Here is a 26692-nt window from a genome sequence, read left to right as displayed (position 1 = left end):
CTTAATACATTATATATTTTTACTTATTAATTCTATAAAAATAGAGAACATTTATTTATGTTGTTATTTTTGGCTTATATGTAATATGTTCTGTGCTTTAAGTGCAGAAGTAATGGAAAACTGGTATTCTTAAATTCTTAGTTTTGTGTCTGGATTTGAGCAAAGGCATATCTGGGCAAGAGCCCGCATGGTTTTGGGGGAGCTCTGAATTTGTACTTTTCTTTTTTATTTCAATAGAAACTATATAATGTTTTGAAAACAACATTAAATAAATTTCTAAAACTAAATTTCTGAAGAAAACTCATAAGCCCTTATTATGAGGGCTTGCAACATTACAAAATGTTGTAATTTGTTAGATTTTTAAAGTAAATAACCAAAACATAACTATTTGAAAACTATGATGTCAAAAACACAGAAATACCCTACGATCACATCAGACATAACGGCTAGCTTTGAGCCCATGTTCGCTGCAGATTTTTGAAAAAAAAAAACATTTTTCAGTGGATGAAGAAACAACAAAAGAAAAAAACAGACTGTTTCAGAAAACAAAAAGTTAAGATGTACAAGGTCTAAAAAGTAAACTTTGAAGCTTATGCACATATGGCCAACTTTTCTGTTGTAATGTACACGTGTAAAATCCAGACTTTTACAGATTCTCAGCGACTGAAAATAAAATGAATGCACCAAAGCTTAATGGAAACGTGCGTCAGAACCATCCTCCATCTAACAGGGAGTGCATGTGATAAGCATCGCATGTTTTTTTGATGAAAGAACAACATCGCAGTTAATAAATTGATTCAAGGATTATGAAGGAATAAAACTGAATGAGTGCACACAGCGAGTCTCTACATATTAAACAGCAAAACCGAAGACATATTTTTTACCAAGTCAGTGGTACGGCTTTTCTGCTCCCAGACCGTTTACAGCAATCAAAATAAGAGCAAGAGCAACATCAAAGGCAGCGTGTTCCCCAGGGCCGCTCATGAATTCAAATATATGCAAGCCGCAAAGAGCTTACTAATAAGGGAAGGCTGTGTCATCTGTGCCACACTAAACTCATCTTTGAAACAGAACCATACAGATTTGACACGTTGCAAGAAAAAAATCATTGTTTTGCAGTGTCTTACACACATTGATCTCTCTTGAAGGCACAATCTGCCACAGATGCTGACACTCCAATGATTAGTATGTATTGTATGCAGAGAATGGTTGCTAATAGAGACTGCAGTTTTTTCCACTGGTTCAATTTTTCAACATTTGTAAGTTGTCTTTTTCACCTGAAACGACAACTTTTCAGCTGTCGTTTCAGATGACTTCTGATGACTTGCAGGTTGCCAAAGAGGAAAAGACCAAACTATACGGTGCAAATGAGAAAATGAGTAAAGTGCTGGTTGAGATGCTCCGCAGTGTCATAGCAACAGAAGAACTGATTGGACAAAATCAGTCCAATTTTTTATTGGACTGATTGGACACCATAAAAAATGTAATCTCACTTTAAATACCATGTTTTCTTTCTCTTTTTTGCCCAACACATTTTTGTGCACAAAATAATTTAAATGTTTCCATTTAAAATAGAAACGGCAACAGTTCTTTCTTCTATAAAAATGTTATGTTAGAGGCCGTTATACATTAGTTAAATTAATTATTATTGTTGCATGCTGCATAATAGGATTTTGATGCACTGAAGTACAGAAGTAAATGAAGTAACCCTCCATGAAGGATATTATTGCACAAAATATTTTCCCCCTGTTTTGCCATTGTGTGCTTAATATAGTAACACTAACGGAGTAACCAACTACAAACTGATTATCTGGTTAAGTAGTTAACCAGATAATGCCAGCTTGTAAACCAGATGTAGCCAGCTTGCTGACAGCAAGCTGGCTACATCTGCTCATGTAGCCAGCTTGCTGTCAGCTGTTTAACTGACGTGCCACTTGTAACTTGCTATGGTCAATTTTAAAACAAACCAACTTTTTTTTTTTCACTGTAATTAAGACGAAATGTGCTGCAGGCCTCTTTCAGCCAGCTGACTAGCAGTGTGCCGGAAGATAAGTTGTAGGGATTGTGCTGTGTTATTCTGTTAACTGTGACTGACATTTTCCTAGTCTGAGTGACAGTTGATAAGAAAAAAAATATGCAGATTAAAAATGTGCCTTTATTAGCAGAACTTTGGTCACGTCAAACAATCTGTGCATTTTCACAAGGAAATAGTTGATTTTGTCAAACTGTCTTTTTGCAGTGCGTGGTACCATGGATGACTGATTTTTTTTTCTTTTCTTTTTTTTTCATGTGTGTGTACGTGTTTGCCACACAGTATGTGGGGAGTCTTGACGTGCCCAGGCCCAACAGTCGGATGGAGATCGTAGCAGCCATGAGAAGAATCAGGGTAAGGTCAACATTTAGATCAGGTTACAAAGAAAAGTGAAACCTAGATGGGTTCATCTTGAAAGATATTGCCCAGTGGTTTATTTTTCTACTAGTAAAATGTACACTCACAATGAAAACACAGTTAGGAAAGGAAATATTGACTTCTGTTGTAGGTTTTCACAGAATAAAGCTTTCGTTAACGTTCTTTAGAAAAGGCTGTTGATTCCACATTGTGTGGTGGGTGACATCACAAGAGGTACAGGAATCAACATGATGAGCTGGCATTGGTAAATGTCTTAGCAGATAATGCAACAGATCTAAACTTACAGATTTATGCCAGAATTTGGTTCTGATGATTTCCAGGCTACAATAGGGAGGACAATGATCATCTTTAGAGCTTGGTTCTAAAGACGATCTCTACGTGTCACGTGTTTGTCATCAGGAGTATGTGTGCAAGGAAGCTTTCTTATCAAGATTTTTCTCTCAATTGGGAAATAATTTCAAATATTTTAAAAAATAATGATCATGACATGCTTGGGCTACCCGTCACATCTAAGATGAGTTTAATTTTCAAAAATCATCTGACTTTTAGCAACTCCATTGCTTTAGAATATATGTTGAATGTCCTTTTTTAAATGTCTTGCGATGGTGGCTGATCAGCTCGATTTTTGTACATCTTGTGATGTTATTGAACCAAACACACACAAAGCAGGTCATAACTTTTTATCTTCTTAACTTCTTAAAACAACTTCATATTTACAGGAAGTCCTGAAGCTGAATCCATGCATTTACTACCTGGCTGTTTTTATTGTCAGAGTGCTTTTGTTAAAGATATAGACGTTGCTTGATATTTCCTTTAAATAAATAATAAACAGTTATTTGGATTGTAAGAGATTGGTATGAACATACCTGGGTCATAGCTGGAATTTGATAAAACATGTGTTGTCATTAAGGCTGCTAAAAACAAACATCGCTGGGATTTTCTCCCTCATCTGAAGTCCTGTGGGGAGGACTGTGTGATGGAGGAGGGAGACGCCTTTAACATTAAAACTGTAATCACACAGAATAAAAAGCGCGTGCTGTCAGATGCAATTTGTACAGGCAGTGCAGTGGTGCATTCACTGGCCGCTGAACAACAGAACACAACACTTAAAGCAATCCAAAGAGGCCTTTTTACAGAAAGGAAACGGCTAAAAGAGTGAGGTGGATTGTGTGCCTTTCTGAAGTGTGTAAAGTGTGTGCCGCTTTTTATTGTTGCTTTTGATTAAACTAAGTGATGCTTATTTGAAAACAAGATTTCAAGGCTCCATCTTGTTTTTTTTGCCACATTAAGTTTTTATTTACCCCATGATATCACAGCAATAATTATTATTATTATTTTTTCAACCAAAAGCTAAACGGTAACCTGCGGACGGTTCTATAATTTACATGTGACTCACCGGGCTAACATGCCTCAGAAATGACAGGCCTCCCAGATCAGAATGAATAAACTAGCGGAAAAGAAATATGTGGGTTTGCTTGTGATTGGCAGCTATGCCTTGATGAATCATTTAATACATACCAAATTTTCTTCTCTCTTTTTCTTTTCCTGCCAGTTAAATTGGTCCGTTAGAGACTGCAATACATGTAGGAATACAAATTGAAACCTTCAGACGGAGAGAGACTAAATCCACGTCTTCAACACGTGTTTATGAAGTTGATATCCCACATTTTTATTTTTAATTTTTTTACATTAGATCTCAATGCACGGTGCAGAACAATTCGGTTTTGATTGAACTGATGTAAGAAGCAATATCATGTGACGAGTTTAAGTGATCTGGTTAATACAAACAGCCTTTTGGTTTATTAAATTGTCATTTGTGTTTGACATGATCTCTGCTGGCAGTGATCAAAGCTGCTTATTTATGGATGAGGGCTTTTTTTTTTACTTTGATCAGTGGATGACCTGTTTAATTTTTAATGTGTGTCCTTTTAAAAGGCTTGGATGGATGTTGGATTTAGTTGCGTTAAAAGAAAATCAGCCATACATTGCAAATAATGTTAATAGGTATTTTACTAAGATTTTATGTGAAAATTGTAAAGTGGAAAGATGCACATCTTTTTCTGATAATTTTACAATGTCCTTAGGCTCTATCATCCCCACTGTGAAGCATGGTGGTGGCAGCATAATGCTGTGAGGAGAAGCTTTCCCACTTCCCCTAAAAGGAACAAGGAAGCTTGCCTGAGCTTATAGAAAGATGGACGGAGCTACATTTAGAAGGGAAACCTGAACAGACCTTTTAGGTTATATTTGTTTCAAAGTGAAAATAACTAGAAAAGCTCCGATTACATTGTTGGCTTATAAATTTGATCTTCTATAGTGAGTGAAAGAGAGCTGGCGGTTGGGTTTTGTTATCTTTGAGGAGAGTCGGCCCACCTGCTTCACTCGGCCTGTAGTCTGTAAGTGTCAGCTTAATATTTCATGGTTTAATATGAGAGTGGCACAGATCCTCACATCTAGCCGACTCTCAGCAGAACATTAGCCATGCACACATTTCCCAACACACTTAAATATAAAACAAAAAACACTTAAATATCATTACAATGGCTCTAATGGGACCAAAAGTATTAAATACACAGTCAATGTGCTTTAAAGTATGGATATTATATGTAAAATAGCACAAATCAACAAGTGTGAGTGTTTAAAATTCTAAATACGGTGGGACTGAATTAGTGATAAATGCAAAGTTCAACTTCAAAAGGAGAATATTTGTTTCTATTAGCCCTTTTTAGGCATTCTTTTTATCTTAATGTGATAAAAATGGGATTCAGACATTTAACATTTAACAAGCTGATAGATCAACACATGAAAACAAGAAAGCTAATTAATGCAACCTTCAATGAAAACGTAGAGATCTCACTTAACCTCGGTTAAAGTCTTTCACTGCTGCAGTTCGCAGCAAAACTTACAGAACGTCCAAATCTTCATTTATTATGACTAAACTTTTAGCGCAATACATTTGACCCCCTTAGGCCTTCGAAAACTTTGAAAAGCTTTATTAAAAAAAAAAAAAACAAATAATATGCTTTATCCACTATGTCTGATATGAAATAGTAGTGCACCCAAAGCTGAACTCAGCTCACTTAAAGGCACACACTCACAGACACACACCCCCGCCCCACACACACACACCCCTACAGACTGCAGGGAAGGGAGTCTTTACACATGCAGCAATTAAAATAATGCACAACATTTGCCAAGAATAATTGGAAATACATAGAAGATAAAATCTTAAAATATTATACTTGGCATCATCAATTATGTTGATGAAAATCCTCAGACCTAACTAACACCTTGTCACTTAGGTACGGATGTATCCGATTCTGAAGGTAAAATTTAATACACATTAAAAAAACATTTTTATGTAAAACAAAAAAATTAACAATTATTTCCACTGGTGCTAAATAGAAATAATTGACATTAACAGGTAAAGCTATGTGATCCATAACATGCATTTATTGTTTTGATTCCAGTACTTATGCTCAAATAGAAATTTAGGCATCGGTATCAAAGTTGCTGTTGGAATTTCAAACAACTTGAATTAGAAATGCCAAAGAAAAATCTAGGAATCAAAATGAATGTAAATTTTCATTAATGAGCTGTGAAGTTTGAGTCATTTCCTCCTTTTGAGGTTTTCGCTGTCTGCTTTTAACACCTCTTATTAAAGTCCAAGCTCCAGTAGCTGTTTGTTCAGCCTCTGGTTTCATCTACGTGGGAGGAATTTCTTTGCCGGAGCTTTACGACCCCTCTCACGTACTCGGAGTCCACATACATATAAGCGATGTAGGGCGTCGATGCTCATTTAAACTTATTTGCCAAATCAAATGCAATTAGCTTTGCAATAGATGAATGTCGACTAACCTTTCTGACTTTTCCTTCATCTCTTTCTCACATACAGTTGGAGCGCCTCTCTTTTCATTTGGAAGCACAGCTTTTTAACCGAGAGATTGACTGGGGTTTTGTGTGTAATTAAAGTGGCTGAAAATTGAGCTTGATGGAGGTGGGAGAAAAGACTGGGGAGGGAGTCGTGGAACGGAGAGAGGTTGTGTGTTGGCTGGCAGAGCTGCACTGGTTTCTTCTCCCTCAGTTAATCTTCTTACTCCGAGTCAATGTGGGAAAACAGCGGCAGGCGTCAACAGAGGACTGCAATGTGAGAGATCATAGGAGTTCAGTGCTTGTCGAGTGAAGTTTATTGCAAAAGTATTCACATTCACTTTCACATTCTGTCCCTTTGAGTTTTATTATCATATTAAGTGAAAGACAAAGTAGCACATGTATCGGGGAACGGGAGGAAAGCATAAATAGTTTTAAAACTTTCGACAAATTAAAACCTGGTAAGTGTATGTGCCTGAGTCAATACTTTGTAGAGACACTTTTAGCAGCAGTTAGACCTGGATATTTCTTGACTCGCAGCAACACAGCCATGGATGCAAATTCTCACACCTAAGGTTACTTTTAGTCGTCTCTCTGCTTCAGCAAACCTGGCTCCATTATTGACACATTAGCAAAGCTCTCTAAAGCTTGACTGCATGCTAGTGAGGCAGTTTAGCCATTTAATTCAAGCGTGTAGGACAAGGGACACGTCTAAAAGTTGCAGGACACCGGCACTTGAGGACTGGAATTTAACACCACTTCACTACAGGGACATTTTGTTTCTTGTCTCTTACAAGAATGACCTAACCGAGAGGCATACAAGTATACAGTGCACCAAACAGAGTACATATTTATAATTGAAACATCATAAAAGTCACCTAAGGAATAGGTCATATACGTAAGTCACCATGTAGGAATACAATTTGCTGCACTCGGCCTGTAGTCTGTAAGTGCACCAAACAGAGTACGTATTTATAATTGAAACATCATAAAAGTCAAACCAAACAGTACAAAACCAAACAAAAGCTCACAGAAAAACTAGAGTTCTGGGAATCCCCATGCTGGTGGCAACAACAGAGAATTTGACACAAATTGTGAAAACCAAGGATGTGTCGAGGAGCTCGATTTCTGGAGTGCCAGAAAGGTGAGCAAATGAGCAGATGAGACGACTGCGAAGGTGGGGAGCTGAGTTATTGAAGGAAAGTATTGGGTAAGTCAGGGGGAAATAGAAAAATAGAATTAACAAAACAAAGTAAAGCCTAGAAACAGTGATGGACTCTATTTACTGTTCAGATGGAACCGGATTTTATTTAGGATATTCAAGTAAAGGGACTGAATCCAAATGCATAACTCATTTTCCATTTTTATGAAAATTATAAAGAAAACATTTAATTTTAATCCCATTTTACAACATGCTACTTTTTTGTCACATAAAATCCCATTGAAATTTGTTGCTGTTATGGAGCAAAGTGTCAGCAATTCTCCTACTTGTACGCCCGCTCTTTTACTGGCAGCGAAATGAAAAGATACAAGTCTGCATCCTGTGGCTCTTTTCAGCCATCCTGTTTTTGTTTAATCACCCACCCGCCCCCAATCATCGCTGGTTTTTAAGAATTTGATTCATTCAGTTTGACCGGTGGCTCAGAAAGCGTGCGCTCACAGAGATGTTTTTGCACGCTCAGTGTGTGTGTGTGTGTGTTTGTGTGAGCCGTGGCCGCTCCATTATGGCGAGACCTCTCGCGACCTCCTCAATCGATTAACGAGGCCGGACAACAAAGGCTGGTGTCGCTCCATGCGCATGGACAGATCCGGCGTCTTCCACGGCTCGCTGGCTCTCTAAGGGACACGAGTGTGTGCTGTGGAATTTCTTTGGGAAACGAACATGTTCTATTTACAGGAGTGCCTGTGTCTCTCCGCAAAAAAAAAGAAACAAGTTGAAGGCAGTCCTCTACCTCTTCCTATCTCTCCAGCTCCCTCTTAGTGTCTTATCCTCTACCCCCTCCCCACCAACTCTTTTCCTTTGCTCCACTGCTATTTTTCTTCCCTCCCCTCACTCTCTTCCTACCAAAATAGACTGTCTCAATTTAGCCCATCTCTGGCTATCTACTCAGTGCTGACAGGAATAGATTTTGGGGCTGAGAGCAGGCTATGCATGTTTTTCTTTGAATTTTCAGCAGCTCTAATGGGATTTTAAGGCTCCCTCACGTGTCCTTCAGGATGCAGCCTGCTTTGCGTGGTCTGCCAGGAGGAAGATTTTGTTTGTTTTGGGATTTTTTTCTGAGCGGGCCTCTGTTTGAGTGTGCAGGGGAGAAGGCACCCCTGACATTTTTTATTGGCTTTCGACACCAATCTGTTGAGTCTGTGTCAGTCTTACGTGAGTTCGTTGAACTGTCACGACTCGGTGAGATGCAGATGATTGACTGCTAATGTGTCCCGAAGTCACAGTCACTCTGGACCTGTCAGACTGGGGAAAAGAGTGCTGTTTTTTTTTTTTTTTGTCAGGTTCTGTTTCTGTTATAATGCTACAGGTTGGGAAAAAGTTTTCTTATGACAAATACTAGTAAATAAGGCCAGGTTTGTTTGAAGGGCAGAAGATTTTTGACTTTCCAGTCTCTTTCTTTATCTTTTGTTAGGAACATGGGGGTGGTGGATGCTCTCCACGCTGCCAAAGGGCAGGAGACAAGGCTTGTCAGTTTGTCAGCTCATCACAGGCCTACGTAAGCCTGCCTTTGGACTGCAGAGGGAAACTAGAGCACCAGAAAACCCACCCAGGCGTGGACAGAGAATATAAACTCTGATCAGAGAGACTCAGGCAAACTTTTATGTCAGCAACCTTCTTGCAGTGCTAATCAATGCGCCTCAGGGCTCCCCAACTAAATCTTTTAAGCACAATTTAATTTCTGGTGCTCCACAGAAATCTCAAGAAGAAATATTTGCAGTATTGGCACATTGCAAAACAGGAGAAACTAAAGACCTTTAATCAACCCTGAATCAACCTTTAATCAAACTAAAGTTTGATTAAATTCATTAGCATTTGCAGAATGTCCTGCTATCAGCAGGACAAAGATCCAAAGCACTGTCAAATGAAAGGAAGGTTTTGAATCTGGACTTAAATCTAATTGGTATGACCATAAACAGAATTTTCACTATCAGAAGAGGGAAAAATCTTTAATGCGGCTGAAATGAAACTACAAGACTCCTTACTAGGTATCACAAACTGTTGATGGTGGTGAGTTAGAGTGAGAGGTGGGCTTCATGTTGGTGAGATACATCTTGTTACTTTTTACATATAAAAATAGCAGATCTGTCTGTCTGTTCAAGTGTTGGTGATTGGACGGTTCACATGTGATTGAGTCACATACTGTCTTTAAAAAGGGATGAACCACAATGGGAGGCTTTGTTTTCTCTTTGGGTTCATGCTGGCTTAATGGCAGATGCACAAGTCCAGTAGGTGACCTAAATGCTTATTCAATTAGATGTGATCTCCGCTTTATGCTGGTGCAGTTTCTTTGTGTGCGCAAACACACCAAAAAAAAGAGGATTATTTCCTTCTTTATTAAGAGCGATTTTGCAATCAGGTGTCATCAGTGCAGGATCTGCTGTGTTCATGCTTAATAACTTGTTAGACTGACAGATGGTAAACAACCCATCTGTCAGTCAGTGTTATGTATGAATTCTCATAAGCTTCAGAGTGTAAAGCATATTTTTATGAAGAACAATATTATCATCCAACGCCTGGCTGAATTGTAGCTGAGAAACTTTGAGTCATGACTATTGTGTTTATTACTTTTTTTCAATTCAATTAATTGAATATTTCACTGTTTTCATTGACATAAAATAATGTATGGTATAAAGACCAGTGTCAGTCCACTATGACTGCCTTTCTACAGTATTTATGCCACATTAACTTCTTCACATTTTATCACATTACAACCACCAAATTATTTGTATCTTATTGGGATGATATGTGAGTAGTGCATAACTGTGAAGTGACAGAAAATGGATACAATTTTAAAAGTCTGTCAGTACTTGGAAGAACAACCTCCTTCGGTTGTGATTACAGCAGAAAGTCTTTTAGGTTGTGTTCCTAAAAATTTATTGCACATTTGAAAACTGAAGTTTGCTGTTTTTTACTCAGTAAAAAAGGGCAAACTTTCTTACCGAGTAAAAGAGCATCTGTGATTAAAACTCTTTCCAATCTGAGCACAGATTTCCAATTGAATTTAAGTTGTTGTGGCAATTTGTTGCACTGGATTCTATTTAGGGGTGTCATACTATCGGAGGATGAATACATCTGCCATATTTTTTTAGACTTATTGTGCTTTGTTTTATCATAAAAAAAATCTTAGTACTATGTTCAGGTTAATGGTTGCAAATTGATGAAATGTGTAGGAATCTGTAAATCCTACATCTTCTCTTTTAGTCTCTCCTAAGGCAATGGGTTTTAAGTTTACCACAACTTTCAGGTGCTTTTAGGTTTGCTTTGGGATTTCACATAAGGTCTGTGATGTGGAAGAGTAAAAGATTGGCAAACTTCAATCATTTTAACGTTTGGCATCACAAAAGAAATTTGGCCATTGACCTGGAAACGTTTGCCATCCTGCAGCTGCCACCTGATTGATATGACGCTGGAAAACATTTAAAATAGTTTGTTTTTTCCTTGTACACCTTTAGGTTATTTTCATAAATCCCAAATAGAACAGGAGAAAGTGGATGTTTCTCATTAAAAGTTTGAAACGCCAATAACTATTTTCTCTTCGAGAGGGATGCTGGAGGTTAGTCAGAAGTCTGTCGCTCCAACATTGGAATGACCTCACAATCTGGTTGTCTCAGTCTTCTTGGCCGCTATTATTTCCTTGGAGTATACAAGCACACACGTCTCTGCTTTCATAATCCACCCAAAGGCTTTGTCTTGTCCTTTATTGCCACATGTAATTCAAGTTATATGTGTATATACGCTGATGCCATCACATTCAATAAAAACAAACCTCTCTCTTGAGGAAGAACCCTTTCTAAAAGGCAAAAACTCAATCCTGCTGCACACCCTGAAGCTACGTTTTGCTTTACAAACATTCCCTAACCCTTATAAAGCCTCAGCATGAAAATGTTAAACACGTCTCTTATATAAGAGTTGATGCCGCTAGTGTTTATAAAAATGTAGGATGTCCAAAGTGAGTTTTCTCAAAATAGGAAAAAAAAAAAATCCGGAAATTTCGACAGATGTGATCACCTGACCTTTTAAACCAGGTCAGCAGCGGGGGTTGCACTGTTATTTATGCTCCATTTTTAGAGGTATTTCAGAATGTCTGCAAGTACAAACTCATAGCTATGTTATAGTGCGCGCTTCCTGTGAACACTCCTATTTGTTTGTGCCTTCTCTGGCTGCCACAGAGTCTACTGTAGCTAATCTAAAGTGCAAATATAGCAAAGTCAACATACTGGCAGCTGAAGAGCTCCCGCTTTTGTGTCGTTATTGGAAAGATATTGTTGGCGTGTTGTTTGGTGTGAGTCAGCACCCATAAAATATTTTCTAGAACTAATAAATCATGGTGGATAGCTTGTAAACATGAATCACAAAGAGGGAATAAAACTTCAAGCTTCAGCGTATTTCCTTTGGATTTTATCTGATGGACCAAGACAAAGCGGCGAATAATTAAGAAATGGAAGTAAGTGATGCGCGTTGAAGCTTTTTTTTACAAATACAAAACAAGACTTAATCATTCTAACACATGAAAAGGATTTGCTCTAAATTCGTTCCATTGTATCTCTGGCTGCATGTTCAGGGCAGATGTCCATTTTCCCCAAACAAAATAAGGATTTCATTCATATCAAACAACAGAGTATTTTTATTTATTCAATAAATTGCAAGGGCAGTAAGATACAGCAGAAGATACAAAAGGCATGCCACACTTTTCTGGTTACTTTTACTTTTTTTTTACTTCCACTTTACAATACTTTATTTTTACCACAAAACATCTTAATAAAATACGTAGAAATCTACAGTTATAATGTAAGAAAAGGTGGCAACATTGATAGGGCAAGAATACTTTTTTCCCCTATGATATTTATTTAACATTTGACATTAGATAGACATCAACAACCCATTGTGCTTCATTGAATCTTCCTACCTGTCTGTTAAGATATTACTTGATACACACTTAGGTCACCTTTGTTATGTTCACTTTTCTGCTTTGAAGGGACAGATATTTTTATAACCTCCTGCAACAGCTAGTGGAGGAAATGTAGTGGTCCTCTAAGATCTTGTGGCTTAATCAGGTCAAAATTCAACTTAAAGATCAGTCACTGGAGAACATCAATGTTTGATGATGCTGACGTAGAAAGATAACGTGAATGGTAGTCCTTAAACATTAGTGCTATGAAGACAGCATGATGTTGCAATGCCTGCTGTGGCTATGAGAGCCGTTTTTTAGTCCCCCCTTTGTGTGCTCTTATATTGCCAGAAAGGAAGTGGAACTATTTAACTTGAGGGATTTGCATTTTTCACCCTTTTTCCCTTTTGGCTCCATCTAAATTTCTTCAAAGCAATTTCTGTGCATTGTGAAACTGCAGCTTCAGTATGGCCATCCTGAATAACTCTGCAGAATTATTAGATTTATTCAACTTTTTCACTTCTCTTAAAGTTTGTCTTTCTGATTTGGTACTAAGTCTGTTTTTGAATAAAAGTACTTAGATAGATGTGGTCCTATTTACTATCATATTAAAGAAAATTCAATGTTCAAAAAATGTGGTTGTTAAAACGCTTAATTAATAATAAAAATAAATTGCTGTCAGTGCTGCACAAGACAAGTCCAGCAACATCAGGTCAAACTTTGTACATCATGTTTCACTGCGTTTCTGCTCTAAGAAGCAAATGCAAACAATCACAACACCCCAAGATTGTGACTCATTTACCAATTTTTACATTTGGAAGTAGCAAACATATTAAGCAAGGTTAAAGCTGTTGCAGTTTCTCTACTTTTCTCCAATAGTGAATAAACATAAAGCACTATGAAATTCATTCCTGGTTTTTCCAGCGTGCACCATTTCCATGACCTTTTCTCCAGTTCTTGTTCTCTGGAGTCGTCATTGCACATTTCTGCAAAGTTTACACAAAGTACTTGGTTTTCGAAATGTAACTACTATGAAACAATCTGATAATATTGCTGCATTGGTCTAATTTCATAGTTTTTAATCACATTCTACATTCTGCTGTTTTGTGTCCCTCAGATCGCATCAGCATTCCTGCAGGAAGAGAGGAGTTTTTATTCTTAGGGGACGTAATCTACGTAAACAGTATGGGTTTGGACCTGATGGTGAAAACATGCTCAAGAAACGGCTCAGATAGTTTAAAACGTTCTATGAACCGAAATTTAGGTGGAATGAAAACTTTCTAGAACCCAAAATCAACCCAAACATACCAAATGGATCCAGGCAAAGTTCCAGGGGACTTAGGAAACACAAAATGACTTTAGTGGTACTTTAGAAAAGGCTTTTCTTTTGAACAGCCAGCTGGCAATTGTGGCTAGCATGTAATGGTTGTCATGGAGACTTATTGACCCCCCCAAAGATTGGCGAGATGAGCTTTGTTCCTAATCCAGCCTTGTTTATCACAATTCCACTTGTTATAAACTTCTTAATGATCACACAGACTGTAGTTAGTAGTTGCAGATTTCCTTCTGTCGTGATTTCCTAACTTTTCACAATCACTCTTGACTTTTCCGTTTTGTTTCCCCATCTTACTTATTCCCTTATGGAACCAAGAAGACAGAAATGACTATATATGAATTTGTTAAAATGTTCTCTCAGAATAATGAATAAATGTTTCTTTAGTGGGAACTCTTGCTTCTGGAAATTTACCAGAAACTTTTTTGCACATCTTTAATTGCGTGGTAATGTTTACACTTTCCAAAGCATCATTTTCTGTTAAATAATTGCTGTTCATATAGCTTTTTTTCATATTCATCACAAATTAAATCATTCATTTAACCAGACTTGCGTTCTTTTCATATATCACTTAAGACGTCAGGTTTGTAAGCAGCGCCTCCAGGCATGGGAGCGCTCTGTAAGCATGAGTAGGCAGATAAGCTAGCTCATTGTGTTATGGTGTCGTTTGTTGGATAATGATTCAGGAAAGTGCTCCAGGCCTTTGAGCTGCCAGCATAGGCTGCCCTACTTCTAAATGTGATTTAGGCCCCTGTGTGTGTGTGTGTGTGTGTGTTTGTTTTATTCATTCATCTCATTTCTCTCATCTTCCTCCAGTGATCCTAATGGAAAACATGAACGTGTCATTGGCGCCTGCCATAGCAATGCATAGGGAGAGCAGTGACTGACTTGCGAAGCACCTATTGTTCTACACCTCAAAATAACTGTTGCTTCCTACTATTGTTAATGCAGCTCGTACCACTGTGTGCCCCCTCACAATATATATATATATATATATATATTGTCATGAAGTGCGGGTGGTGTTGGTGGTGAGGCAGAGGCAGCGGACCCAGGTTAGACGAATTATGATGATTTAATAATAAATAAGTCCAGTAACACGGCAGCTCGCACAGAGACACACCGACGACGAACAGACTAGACATTGACGTAACATTGACGAGGACCCGACGAGGAACAAAGAACACAGGTGGAGTTAAATACACGGGAGGGTAATCACAGAGACGAGACACACCTGGGAACAATCAAGGGGAGGACAGGACAACGAAGAGACTTACGGACACAGAAACTCTAAATAAACACAGAAAAACACAGATCCTGACAGTACCCCCCCCTCAAGGGCGGCTACCAGACGCCCACAAAACAAAAACACAACAAGGGTGGGCGGAGGGGCGCTGGACGGGGGGCCAGAGTCCAGAAAAAACAAAAAACAACCCACCATTGTGGGCGGAAACACAGGAAGGGCCAAGAGTCCAAAAACAACAAAAAACTACCCACAGGGTGGGCGGAGGCAAAGGAGGCGGGAACCACGGAGGTGGTCTGGCGGTCGTCCGCGGCGGCGGGAACCACGGAGGTGGTCCGGCGGTCGACCGCGGCGCTGGAGGCGGGAACCATGGAGGCGGTCCGGCGGCCGTCCGCGGCGCTGGAGGCGGGAACCCCAGAGGCGGGGACCACGGAGGCGGTCCGGCGGCCGTCCGCGGCGCTGGAGGCAGGAACACAGGAGGCGGGAACCACGGAGGCGGTCCGGCGGCCGTCCGCGGCGCTGGAGGCGGGAACCACGGAGGCGGTCCGGCGGCCGTCCACGGCGCTGGAGGCGGGAACCCCGGAGGCGGGACCCCTGGAGGCGGTCCAGCGGCCGTCCGCGGCCCAGGAGGTGGCGATGATGAGCCCCCCGAGGCAGAGTCTCTGGTGGAGCACAGAGAGTCGGGGTCTCGGGGGGAACACTGGGGGTCTGAGTCTCGGGTGGAACACTGGGGGTCAGAGTCTCGGGTGGAACACTGGGGGTCAGAGTCTCGGGTGGAACACTGGGGGTCAGAGTCTCGGGTGGAACACTGGGGGTCTCGGTCTCGGGTGGAACGCAGGGGGTCTCGGGTGGAACGCAGGGGGTCTCGGTCTCGGGTGGAACGCAGGGAGTCTCGGTCTCGGGTGGAACGCAGGGAGTCTCGGTCTCGGGTGGAACGCAGGGAGTCTCGGTCTCGGGTGGAACGCAGGGAGTCTCGGTCTCGGGAGGAACGCTGGAGGTCAGGGTCTCGGGAGGAACGCTGGAGGTCAGGGTCTCAGGAGGAACGCTGGAGGTCAGGGTCTCGGGAGGAACGCTGGAGGTCAGGGTCTCAGGAGGAACGCTGGAGGTCTGGGTCTTGGAAGGAACACTGGGAGTCTCGGAAGGAACACTGGGAGTCTCGGAAGGAACAATGGGAGTCTCGGAAGGTGTGCCGGCTGGAACGCCGGCTGATTCGGCCTCGGGTGCGCCGGCTGGAACGCCGGCTGATTCGGCCTCGGGTGCGCCGGCTGGAACGCCGGCTGATTCGGCCTCGGGTGCGCCGGCTGGAACGCCGGCTGATTCGGCCCCGGGTGCGCCGGCTGGAACGCCGGCTGATTCGGCCTCGGGTGCGCCGGCTGGAACGCCGGCTGATTCGGCCTCGGGTGCGCCGGCTGGAGGTGAGCCGGAGCGGAGCCTCGGGGCCGGCTGCGGAGGCGAGCCGGAGCGAAGCCTGGGAACCGGCTGCGGGGGCGAGCCGGAGCGAAGCCTGGGAACCGGCTGCGGGGGCGAGCCGGAGCGAAGCCTGGGAACCGGCAGCGGAGGCGAGCCGCAGCGAAGCCTTGGAAACGGCTGCGGGGGCGAGCCGCAGCGAAGCCTTGGAAACGGCTGTGGGGGCGAGCCGCAGCGAAGCCTTGGAAACGGCTGCGGAGGCGAGCCGCAGCGGAGCCTGGGAACCGGCAGCGGAGGCGAGCCGCAGCGAAGCCTTGGAAACGGCTGCGGGGGCGAGCCGCAGCGAAGCCTTGGAAACGGCTGCGGGGGCGAGCCGCAGCGAAGCCTTGGAAACGGCTGCGGGGGCGAGCCGCAGCGAAGCCTTGGAAACGGCTGCGGGGGCGAGCCGGAGCGGAGCCTGGGAACCGGCAGCGGAGGTGACCCGGTGCGAAGCCTGGGAAACGGCTGCGGGTCCGGAAAGCGACGAGGGGCCGGGTCTGCCGGCGGCTCACGTCGCTGTCTCCGAGCTGGCAGCGGAGGTGGTAGCTCCGGAAAGCGACGAGGGGCCGGGTCTGCCGGCGGCTCACGTCGCTGTCTCTGAGCTGGCAGCGGACGTGGTAGCTCCGGAAAGCGACGAGGGGCCGGGTCTGCCGGCGGCTCACGTCGCTGTCTCCGGGCTGAACGCGGAGGTGATGGATCCGGAAGGCGACGAGGGGCCGGGTCTGCCGGCGGCTCACGTCGCTGGCTTCCCGGACGGAGGAATCGACGGGGGCCGAATCCGGGGGGTGCCAACACCAGTCTTGTCCCCCGGAATAGCTCCCGCTGCAGGTCGGCGAGGGCTTCAGTCAGCTCCCTCTCCTCCCTGCCGGATCTCCGCCTCGGTCCGCTCCGCCTTTTGGGAGGGAACCTCACTCCAGCTGCGTCCATGTTGCGCAGCCTCACCGTTCGGTCTGGTCGGGTCCTTCTGTCATGAAGTGCGGGTGGTGTTGGTGGTGAGGCAGAGGCAGCGGACCCAGGTTAGATGAATTATGATGATTTAATAATAAATAAGTCCAGTAACACGGCAGCTCGCACAGAGACACACCGACGACGAACAGACTAGACATTGACGTAACATTGACGAGGACCCGACGAGGAACAAAGAACACAGGTGGAGTTAAATACACGGGAGGGTAATCACAGAGACGAGACACACCTGGGAACAATCAAGGGGAGGACAGGACAACGAAGAGACTTACGGACACAGAAACTCTAAATAAACACAGAAAAACACAGATTCTGACATATATATATATATCAACACGTGCGGCTCGATCCCGTGAGGGGAGCTATTACTTTTGATGGCATTTCGAGTAACTGTGGTGACATAATTAACAAAAAAACCCCCAAAAACAGAGCCAAATTCAAATCAAAACAAAACTGAGTCTGACTGACACTGTTTTGTGTCAGTTGGACTCAAAATAGACAGAAGTTTGTCTGCCCCTCTGAGCTGCTCTTTAGAACTACAGTGATTGTGGAACGTCAGAACTACAGTGATGGTGGAACGTCAGAACTACAGTGATGGTGGAACGTCAGAACTACAGTGATGGTGGAACGCCGGCTGATTCGGCCTCGGGTGCGCCGGCTGGAACGCCGGCTGATTCGGCCTCGGGTGCGCCGGCTGGAGGTGAGCCGGAGCGGAGCCTCGGGGCCGGCTGCGGAGGCGAGCCGGAGCGAAGCCTGGGAACCGGCTGCGGGGGCGAGCCGAAGCGAAGCCTGGGAACCGGCTGCGGGGGCGAGCCGGAGCGAAGCCTGGGAACCGGCAGCGGAGGCGAGCCGCAGCGAAGCCTTGGAAACGGCTGCGGGGGCGAGCCGCAGCGAAGCCTTGGAAACGGCTGCGGGGGCGAGCCGCAGTGAAGCCTTGGAAACGGCTGCGGGGGCGAGCCGGAGCGGAGCCTGGGAACCGGCAGCGGAGGCGAGCCGCAGCGAAGCCTTGGAAACGGCTGCGGGGGCGAGCCGGAGCGGAGCCTGGGAACCGGCAGCGGAGGCGAGCCGCAGCGAAGCCTTGGAAACGGCTGCGGGGGCGAGCCGCAGCGAAGCCTTGGAAACGGCTGCGGGGGCGAGCCGCAGCGAAGCCTTGGAAACGGCTGCGGGGGCGAGCCGCAGCGAAGCCTTGGAAACGGCTGCGAACAAAAAAACCCCCAAAAACAGAGCCAAATTCAAATCAAAACAAAACTGAGTCTGACTGACACTGTTTTGTGTCAGTTGGACTCAAAATAGACAGAAGTTTGTCTGCCCCTCTGAGCTGCTCTTTAGAACTACAGTGATTGTGGAACGTCAGAACTACAGTGATGGTGGAACGTCAGAACTACAGTGATGGTGGAACGTCAGAACTACAGTGATGGTGGAACGTCAGAACTACAGACATGGTGGAACGTCAGAACTACAGACATGGTGGAACACTCAGTTCTACTCATAGACATGAATAGAATTAACATTAGCACAAGCATTAGCATTTAACTGCCCCCCCCCCCCTCATTAGCATTAGCCTTTTCCCTACAAAGAGCTTTTAGCTATTTTTCTTATTTATTAGCCACGCTTAGTACACTGAATGGAGTAAGTCAATGAAATCCCACATGCTACTGACAGTATTTAGGCTAATGTTAGCAATTTGGCTCATTTTAACTTGTACACTAATTTCTACATACAGAATGGTATACTGTAAGTCCATGTTACTTGACATGCTTGTGACTCTCAACATGCTATTGAGTACATTGCAGCTTACTTTAGCATTGATGCTAATTTGTAGCATTTGAATGCTGGGTTCAAACCGATGAGCACACTTTGGCAGGCCCCGTTTAAATTTCTTCAGAAATTTTCTAGTTCTCCCATTGCTGTTGCTCAGCTTCCCCACACTCCTTTTTTTCTTAACTTTATCTCTCTCTCTCTCTCTCTTTGTAAAACTTGTGGCACCTTTTGCTCTCCTCCTCCTCACTCAGGTTTGTGTTCATTTAAACATGCATGAAGTTGATGATTTTTAAAAGCTTCAAGTTCAAATCCCTGCAGACATCCTGATGTCAAAATTTCCATTAAACACTTACACATACAGAGCTGCTGTAGCTCAAACAACTCCCTGCTTAACACTTGGAATGACTAAATACCTTTCATCTGGTTATCAGCCGTTCCATATAAGTCAATAATTTTTTTCCCCTATGACAGTGAAACCTTGGAATATGCTCCTGTTTATTTTGTCATATGTTGTATGATGGTAAAACTCTAAAGTGGATTAAAATAGGAAAACTATTTTATGTAGGTAGTAGGTAAGGAATTAAAAAGAAAAAACCCGTAAGAAAATAGAAGACTTATGAGTTATAAAAGTTTATATGAGTTAAAGAAAAAAAAATTTTTTCTTCACTCCACTTAAACAGTTCAACTGACTGATAGCATAAATTATATGAGCTTCATAATTTCTGGCAAGAGAAGTCGTCAAGTATCCAGCCAGAATTAGGAAGCTTGTTGTTAGTTACAGAGAGTGTGTGATTTCTCTGTAACTTGCAAAAAGATATCAGTATAAAAATGAGTGGAGTTGTGTATGTGTTTTAGAGTCAGTATATGATTTTGAACTTGTGTGAATTTGAATTTCTCAGGATTAGAAATCTTTTTCTCTATAGTCGGTTGGTTTCTCTCTTCTTTAATGTCACAAAGTGAATGATAAAGCACAGCTAATTATAAACTTTCTAAGCTGTGTGAATGAAATTTTTGTTGACCCAATGACGAGGTTGAGATTGTAATTCTGTCATTCAGTAGGTCCATCCTTTGGTCACTCTGTTATCTACATACAGTATGATTTTTAGGACAATTTGGACTGTTGTCTGACATTTGCATCTGAAAACTGTTGTAGAAAGTCTTCTAGTGCTACTCGTGTACCGAGCTCTACTGCAGGGAACATTTACCTCTGTTCTTCTTTTTCATTGTTATCTCCTCTCATTACATCAGCCAATCAGGGCAGAAAAAACTGAATGAGTAATGAGAGAGGAGACCTGAATCGTATTCGCCAGAGACATTTCCGTGCTACCAAAGTGGAATCTGTTTCACCCAAAACCTCTGCTTTCATGTTTCCTGCCAGAACCTTAAAATAATTTTTTATCCCAATTGAATCTCAGTTTAGTCTTTTCCTGAGATTGGAGAATTTTTCTTCTTTTATGTTAGGTGTGTGTTTGTCTTTCCTTCACATCATCAAAACTCAGCTAAACATGGCAGCATTCGTCCTTGCAATAAATTCCCACGCCAGACTTTGATGCAAGGTGTTGACAGCAGTTGCACCGATGCATAGGTCCCAGGATACTCTGAACCATAATATAATTTGAGGCTAAATATCTGAACAGCTGTTGGTTGACTCACCACATTGTACTTAAAAAACTGGACTGTCTCCAGATGATTGAAACGTCTAACTCCATAAAGGTCATTCGCCAACATGAGGTGGTAAACACAGAAACACTGATGCTGGTAAACAACTTTGTTACTGTGGGCACATTTTCAAACTGACCTTTAAATTTAGCTTATCTCATGCGGATGTCGAACCTTTTTCTTGCCTCGCGGTAACAACAGGAAAGCATCAGAGCGGTCGTCCCACTTATCACTCTGCATCCCAAGTCCTGCACATCTCCAGAAAGTCCTTTGATTCTACACCAAAGACATTTATCTAGCTTGATCCCTGTGAATGTCTGTAATCTGCTGCTGTGTTTGTGGATGGGAAATCGGATGCCCTCAGAGGGCCATCAAATGAAAACACAAAGAAAATAACTTGACTCTTTCAACTAACTGAATAGAGGGCTGATTCAATCGCTTTTTGTGCCAATCTGCATCTTTTTCTTTTTTTGACACACTGTAGTTTAACTTTATCATTCTTTAAATAAAATGTAAATGGTACAGAATAATAAGGTAACACTTTAATTGAAGGGGTGTGCATAAGACTGACATTACACTGTCATAACATGACATAACACCTGCTATGAACATGGAGTCTTTATGAATGTTTATAGCTGATGTCATGAAGTGTCATTCAATAAATTAAAAGTCCATGAAGTGTCAACTTTGCATTAAAAGTGTCATTATTTACCAAATGACACTTCATGACATTCATCAAGATCCCTTCATGTTCATAACAGGTATTATCATGTTTATGACAGTATTATGTCAGCCTTCTGCACACCCCTTCAAATAAAGTGTTACCAAAAAGAAAAATACACCAAATCCATTGATCCATCAAATGTCTTCCATTTATCTCAAGTAACGCTGAGTTTCTGTAGTTCATTCTATGACGCTCGCTATGGGTGTGCCGCAGCGTCTCGTTCCAGTAAGACGCACCCAGAGGCAGGTTTTAGCAAGGTAATATCCAACCCTTATTTCGAAAGTGAACGCACCTTGCTCAATTTGTGTAAATGTACAATAATAGGCAAGATATTGGGGATTTACAGTATCAAGTTTTGACATGTATCCATCAATCCATTGTCTCACTTTTCCAAGACATCATTGAGGAGTTAACAGATCCAGAAAGGAATATTCTTCTACAAAGTGACACTTTCCAGCTCAGACAGGAGGATCTTAATGCATTTCTAGACTGATTTGGGTGTATAGACTTGTCGTGGAAAAAAAACTATTTCCAAGCACTGTTCAGGTAAAATCACTCAATCAGGTTTATTCATGAATTGTGCACAACTCAGAGAGCTCACAGGACAATCAATAATGAAGCAAGTCTGAAACGGAAAGCTCTGCCAGGCAGAGACAACACATGAGTTTTATACAAAGGGATAAGGGATCCAAAGCATGGGAATCAGACTGGTTCCCATGCAGCTGTGGAAAACAACGTCCAACCTTGTGCATGTAACCCAAACAGCTTTAACTTGGTGGGAATATACAGAACTTAGAATAAACATATAGCAATACAACTAGCAGGTGTAACCTAACTGTAATTTTTCCACATCAAGACTCCAACATGTTCTGGAACTGCCACTAGGATTTACCTGTACAAACTCCAAGTACAGGTATGCAGATATCCCAAACACCCTCAGCAATCCCCTTGCGATCTTCTTTTTGATCCTCCTTTTCACCTCAATCCATCTAACTATTGTCTGCTTCAACTTATCATATCGTTAACAAGACACTTGAACTGCTACAGTTGAGACAAAGGCTGCGCCCTGACCTGGAGGGAGCAATCTATTAAATATTTCTGCAAATATGTCACATGTATGCATATTTAGACTGCAGGCTTTAAAAAAGGCTGACTATGACAGATTATGCTCAACATTCTGCTACTGAAATGCACCACAACTGTTTCTGAGTTATCCCAGACACAGATTCAAATTACTTGTGGTTGAGGTCTTTGAACACCTCATGGCCTCTCGAAGCCTCTTTTAACAGGATTTTCGCAACAAATTTGGAAGTGAGTCGCAGATGGTGCCCCAATTCACCACCCAGTGTTTGACCCCCTAAGACGGGGTTAGCATGTGCTGAAGCGCTGACCTTATGCCTGTCATTGTGCGAAACATTATTAAAAATGTTATGCCTTTTGTCTGTTTCCCCAGCTGTCCCGGTTGAACATCATTCACCTCACATGTGCACTGAGTCTTATCTTTTCCTATTTCTTGTCTTGTGAAGGTTTCCATGTTAAGTCCCAGACGTGTTTGCCGATATGTTTTCAGATTTCTGCATGCAAGCCATTTCTTGTTGGTCCTTGGTGGTCTTTAATCGCTCATCTTAGTACTGGAAATAAGATCGTAATCCTTGATTGGTCTATTTATTTCCCAGCAGCTTATCCAAGTTGTCTGGTAACACAATATATCATTGCTCATGATTGTGTTATTACTGCTGAAACTGCGGATTAGCTGCTCAGTGGTGCAGCTCTGAAAATGCCAAAACACAATGGTTGATTTCAGTAGTTGCGGATTAATGCCTTATCTTGAAAGAAATTGTCACATTATTGAGTTCATACTTGTATAAAGCATTAGGTTGCACTGTCCAGTACAGATGTGTGTTGGTAACAATTGTCGTTCCATAGGGCAAGGGGATTTTAGCAACTCTGACAATGTTTGTCCCAGTAATCCTATTAATCATATTGTTGCTTCGAAAGGATATAACAATGGCTGTGTATTGCACCATGCATTGTTTCACATTTCATTTGCCTTTATACTCATCACATTTTCTTAAGACATTTAGACACAGTTTGTTTTGTGATTTAACTAGTGCATTGTTTCACACTTCCATCTCTAAAAGCTTTAGTAAAAATGAGAATCGACTTTAGTGGCCAAGTTTGTGAAAACAAAAAAGGAATTTGACTTCAGTTCCATGTTGCTCTCAATTATTTATTTTAATTTGAAATCAGTTGAGTTCAATTGTACGATTAATTTCAGTTTTTTTGGGCTCTCCCAGCTGGTTTTTACTCTTAAGAAAAAAGTAAACTTGTTTTTTTAAGCACATTTCACTAGAGTTCACTAAAGTTTTACTGAACTCTGTAAAACTACTGTACTGACCTTCACAGGAAATGAACACGAGGTGTTATGTCTCTTTCCGTGCACTAAGAATGTCTGCTTTGCGAAGCAGACATTCACAAAGTATGTAGAGTTTGCCCAAAATATCACCAAATTTTTCTCCAGTTTTAGGCAAAAAAGAAGACAGATGACCTTAAAAACTGTTTTATATTGACTTGATCTGAGTTTGTAAAAAGCACAGCTACTTCCTCATTGTGGATCTTGGTTTGTTTGAAATATATGTTGGTATTATTAAACTTTCATCTCACTAGACTTTAAAAACTGTCGAGCTGATTTAGCATTGGTAACATTATCAGGCTTATGTCAGCACTGATTACTTTTATTTTCAGTGTTCATTATAGATACCAACTTCAACCCCTTGCAAACCTCCCTGTTGTTTGTTATTAGAAGCAAGTTTCTGGCATCTTCAGGTTGTTCTCTTGTACTTCCTCCTGGCCCCACGTGACCAGCCCAAAGTAGCTTCCGTCAGCGCTCTGGGACTGGCTGTCCGTTTGCTGTGCCACTCAGCGATTCATTCAAGCGTTGGTCCATTCTCACTCCAAGGGCGTCATTGCCTTTGGAGTGCCTGGCTGGGTCTGCAGCGGGGCAAAGCTGATTACTCTGACAAGATCTGAAACTGGTGGTTTGCCAGAGGGGCTCCATATTGAGCTTGGTTCTCACAGGTGTTTATAAGGGCTTCAGTTTGACACCAAAACACAGGGCAGATCAGGTCACATTTATCTGTTTTTTTTTGGTTTTTTTCTCTTTTGCCTTCTTAGTTTTATGAGGGCATTTCTTTTGCTGCATTTGCTTGTTATTTGCACAGAGTTTTTATTTCTTTGTTTAAGAAATAAATGGTATTCATATACAGATTTGTTACTTTCAGGAAAAAAACAACTCTCTGTACATGGTCATAAAGACTAAGGTCATGATCAGTGGTGAAGGTCGAGGTCATTATTCCTCTTATGCTTTTCTGTTCACTGATGACAAAAATGTGCCAATTCACTCTGAAGGTTTGTTCATCTCCGCTATCATGGGAGTAATTCAGCTCTCCCTGCATGGCCAGCAGGAAAATTAAATTCATTCGAGACTAGCAGAGCAGCTGTGATCAAAGCTCAGCTTTTTTTATTTCATTATTTCATTGAACTTCTGGGAAGCAGTTGCTTGGGTGGGTTTATTGTGATGAAAATGAAATGCACTTATAGCAAATGGAGTAGTCATGAACCGAGTGATGTAAAGGGTATATGCTGACCTGCAAACTTTGTTTCCATCTTTCTAGGTTCAGGTGGTGGGCAGTAGCCCTGTCACTTTTGTTACCCACAGTCAGCTCCTTGTAAACTGAATTGCGGGGAAAAAGCATTGAAATTCCCTGGAACTTCCCAAATCCTTGGGATTATAATGAAGGGGTTGCTAGGCTGCGATCTATAGGGCCTATTGTGGGTTCCTATATGGATTTAATGGTTGAACAGGGAGCATCAGTGACCCACATTGCACCCACATTCCACGGTTTTTCATTCGGTCTCTTCGCACTTTCCCCCTGATTTCTCTTTCTCTGATTTGCTGGTGCTAAATCTGCCTGTTTTATCCAATTTAAAGATGTCCATTAGCAGCACATGTGGACACACACTGGTCCTTTTTCAGCTATACCCTTTGAATTTCTCTCAAGCAAGACCTCTCAAAGACAAATGAAGTAACAATGACTGTAAGACTCGGTGGCCTGTGATTAAGAGGTTGTTGGCAGCGACAGATTAGAGCCAAAGGGTTTATTTACCGTAGCCACAGTATAACCACTTCAACCTAATGGGAGGCTTGTTCACGCAGTTGCACTTGGGGAAAATTTACTTTTTTAGTAAAATTTTGATCTGAGTTACTGCTGCATAAGTTTCTTAATATTAAATCCTTAATGCCATGGGAAGGTTTGGTTCTACAGTGCAGGGCTGTAGTACTTTACCAGGAAGAAGCTGGATCTTTACTCAATCACTACTTGTTGGTGTAAATCAAAGTATGGTGAAATATAAAATAGCTCTTTGACTGACTGAGAAATTTAAAGCTTTTAAACCAACAAGAACTAACAGTCATGGAATGGTTGCCATGGAAATATACAGGAATTGGAGTTTCTTAGCATTCATAAATCATGCATAGATATTGGGTCACACATATGAATTAGTTAATTTCCATTGTTTCAACTCACTTGATTCAATAGCATGAGTTTTTAACAAGTTTCAGCAGAACTTGTCCCGACTGCCTGAAGAAGTAACTCGTTCATTGAATCAGGCATGTTTGAGTAAGTCATTATGCAAAGCATGCAGAACTGTGGGCACTGAGGACTAGGTTTGGGAAACACTGCCGTAAACTGGAACACTGTTGGTGAATGCACTAATGTGGGAATATCATTCCTCACATCAACATGAGACACTGTGAAGGATTTTCCACCCCAACCTAGTGCTAGTGCTAAAGCCAATTATTTAAAAAAAAACAATCAGCTTGGTTTTCCACAACCAAAGAAACACTATTACATGTATTTATGTCTTGTCTATTAAATCACTGGTTTTATTTTACATTTTGTGGAGGACTGGAGTGCGTTCAGACACTTTAACGACACAAATTGGATTGCTTATGACATTAACTCTCCAAAAAGAACTAATGCAACTAGCTTAATTTATTAACAGCTGTAACTCTCAGGAATAATGCAGCATTAGTGTCAGCTATGGTTGCAAAAGAGTGCATCACATATGACACAATTTGATTAAACATGCTGGTTTAAGGTAACAACTAGGG

At 42.0% G+C, this 26692-nt stretch overlaps 1 protein-coding gene across 2 annotated transcripts in view; it reads left to right on the top strand.

Annotated features, from left to right (window-relative positions):
- LOC116724084 (capon-like protein) overlaps positions 1 to 26692 on the top strand; it is a 61076-nt gene that overhangs the window by 4524 nt on the left and 29860 nt on the right. For both annotated transcript variants that reach the window (XR_004340106.1, XM_032569418.1), the window contains exon 2: positions 2315 to 2386. Coding sequence is in view for 1 of the 2 variants with exons in the window: in XM_032569418.1 (XP_032425309.1) it covers positions 2315 to 2386 (72 nt within the window). In the remaining variant the exon portion in view is untranslated. The remainder of the gene's footprint in view (positions 1 to 2314; positions 2387 to 26692) is intronic.

Source organism: Xiphophorus hellerii, chromosome 8 (genome assembly GCF_003331165.1).
Source record: "Xiphophorus hellerii strain 12219 chromosome 8, Xiphophorus_hellerii-4.1, whole genome shotgun sequence".
In the NCBI taxonomy this organism is placed as follows: Eukaryota; Metazoa; Chordata; class Actinopteri; order Cyprinodontiformes; family Poeciliidae; genus Xiphophorus; species Xiphophorus hellerii.
The sequence above is the reverse complement of the archived record's forward strand: the minus strand, read 5'-3'. Positions and strand labels throughout refer to the sequence as shown.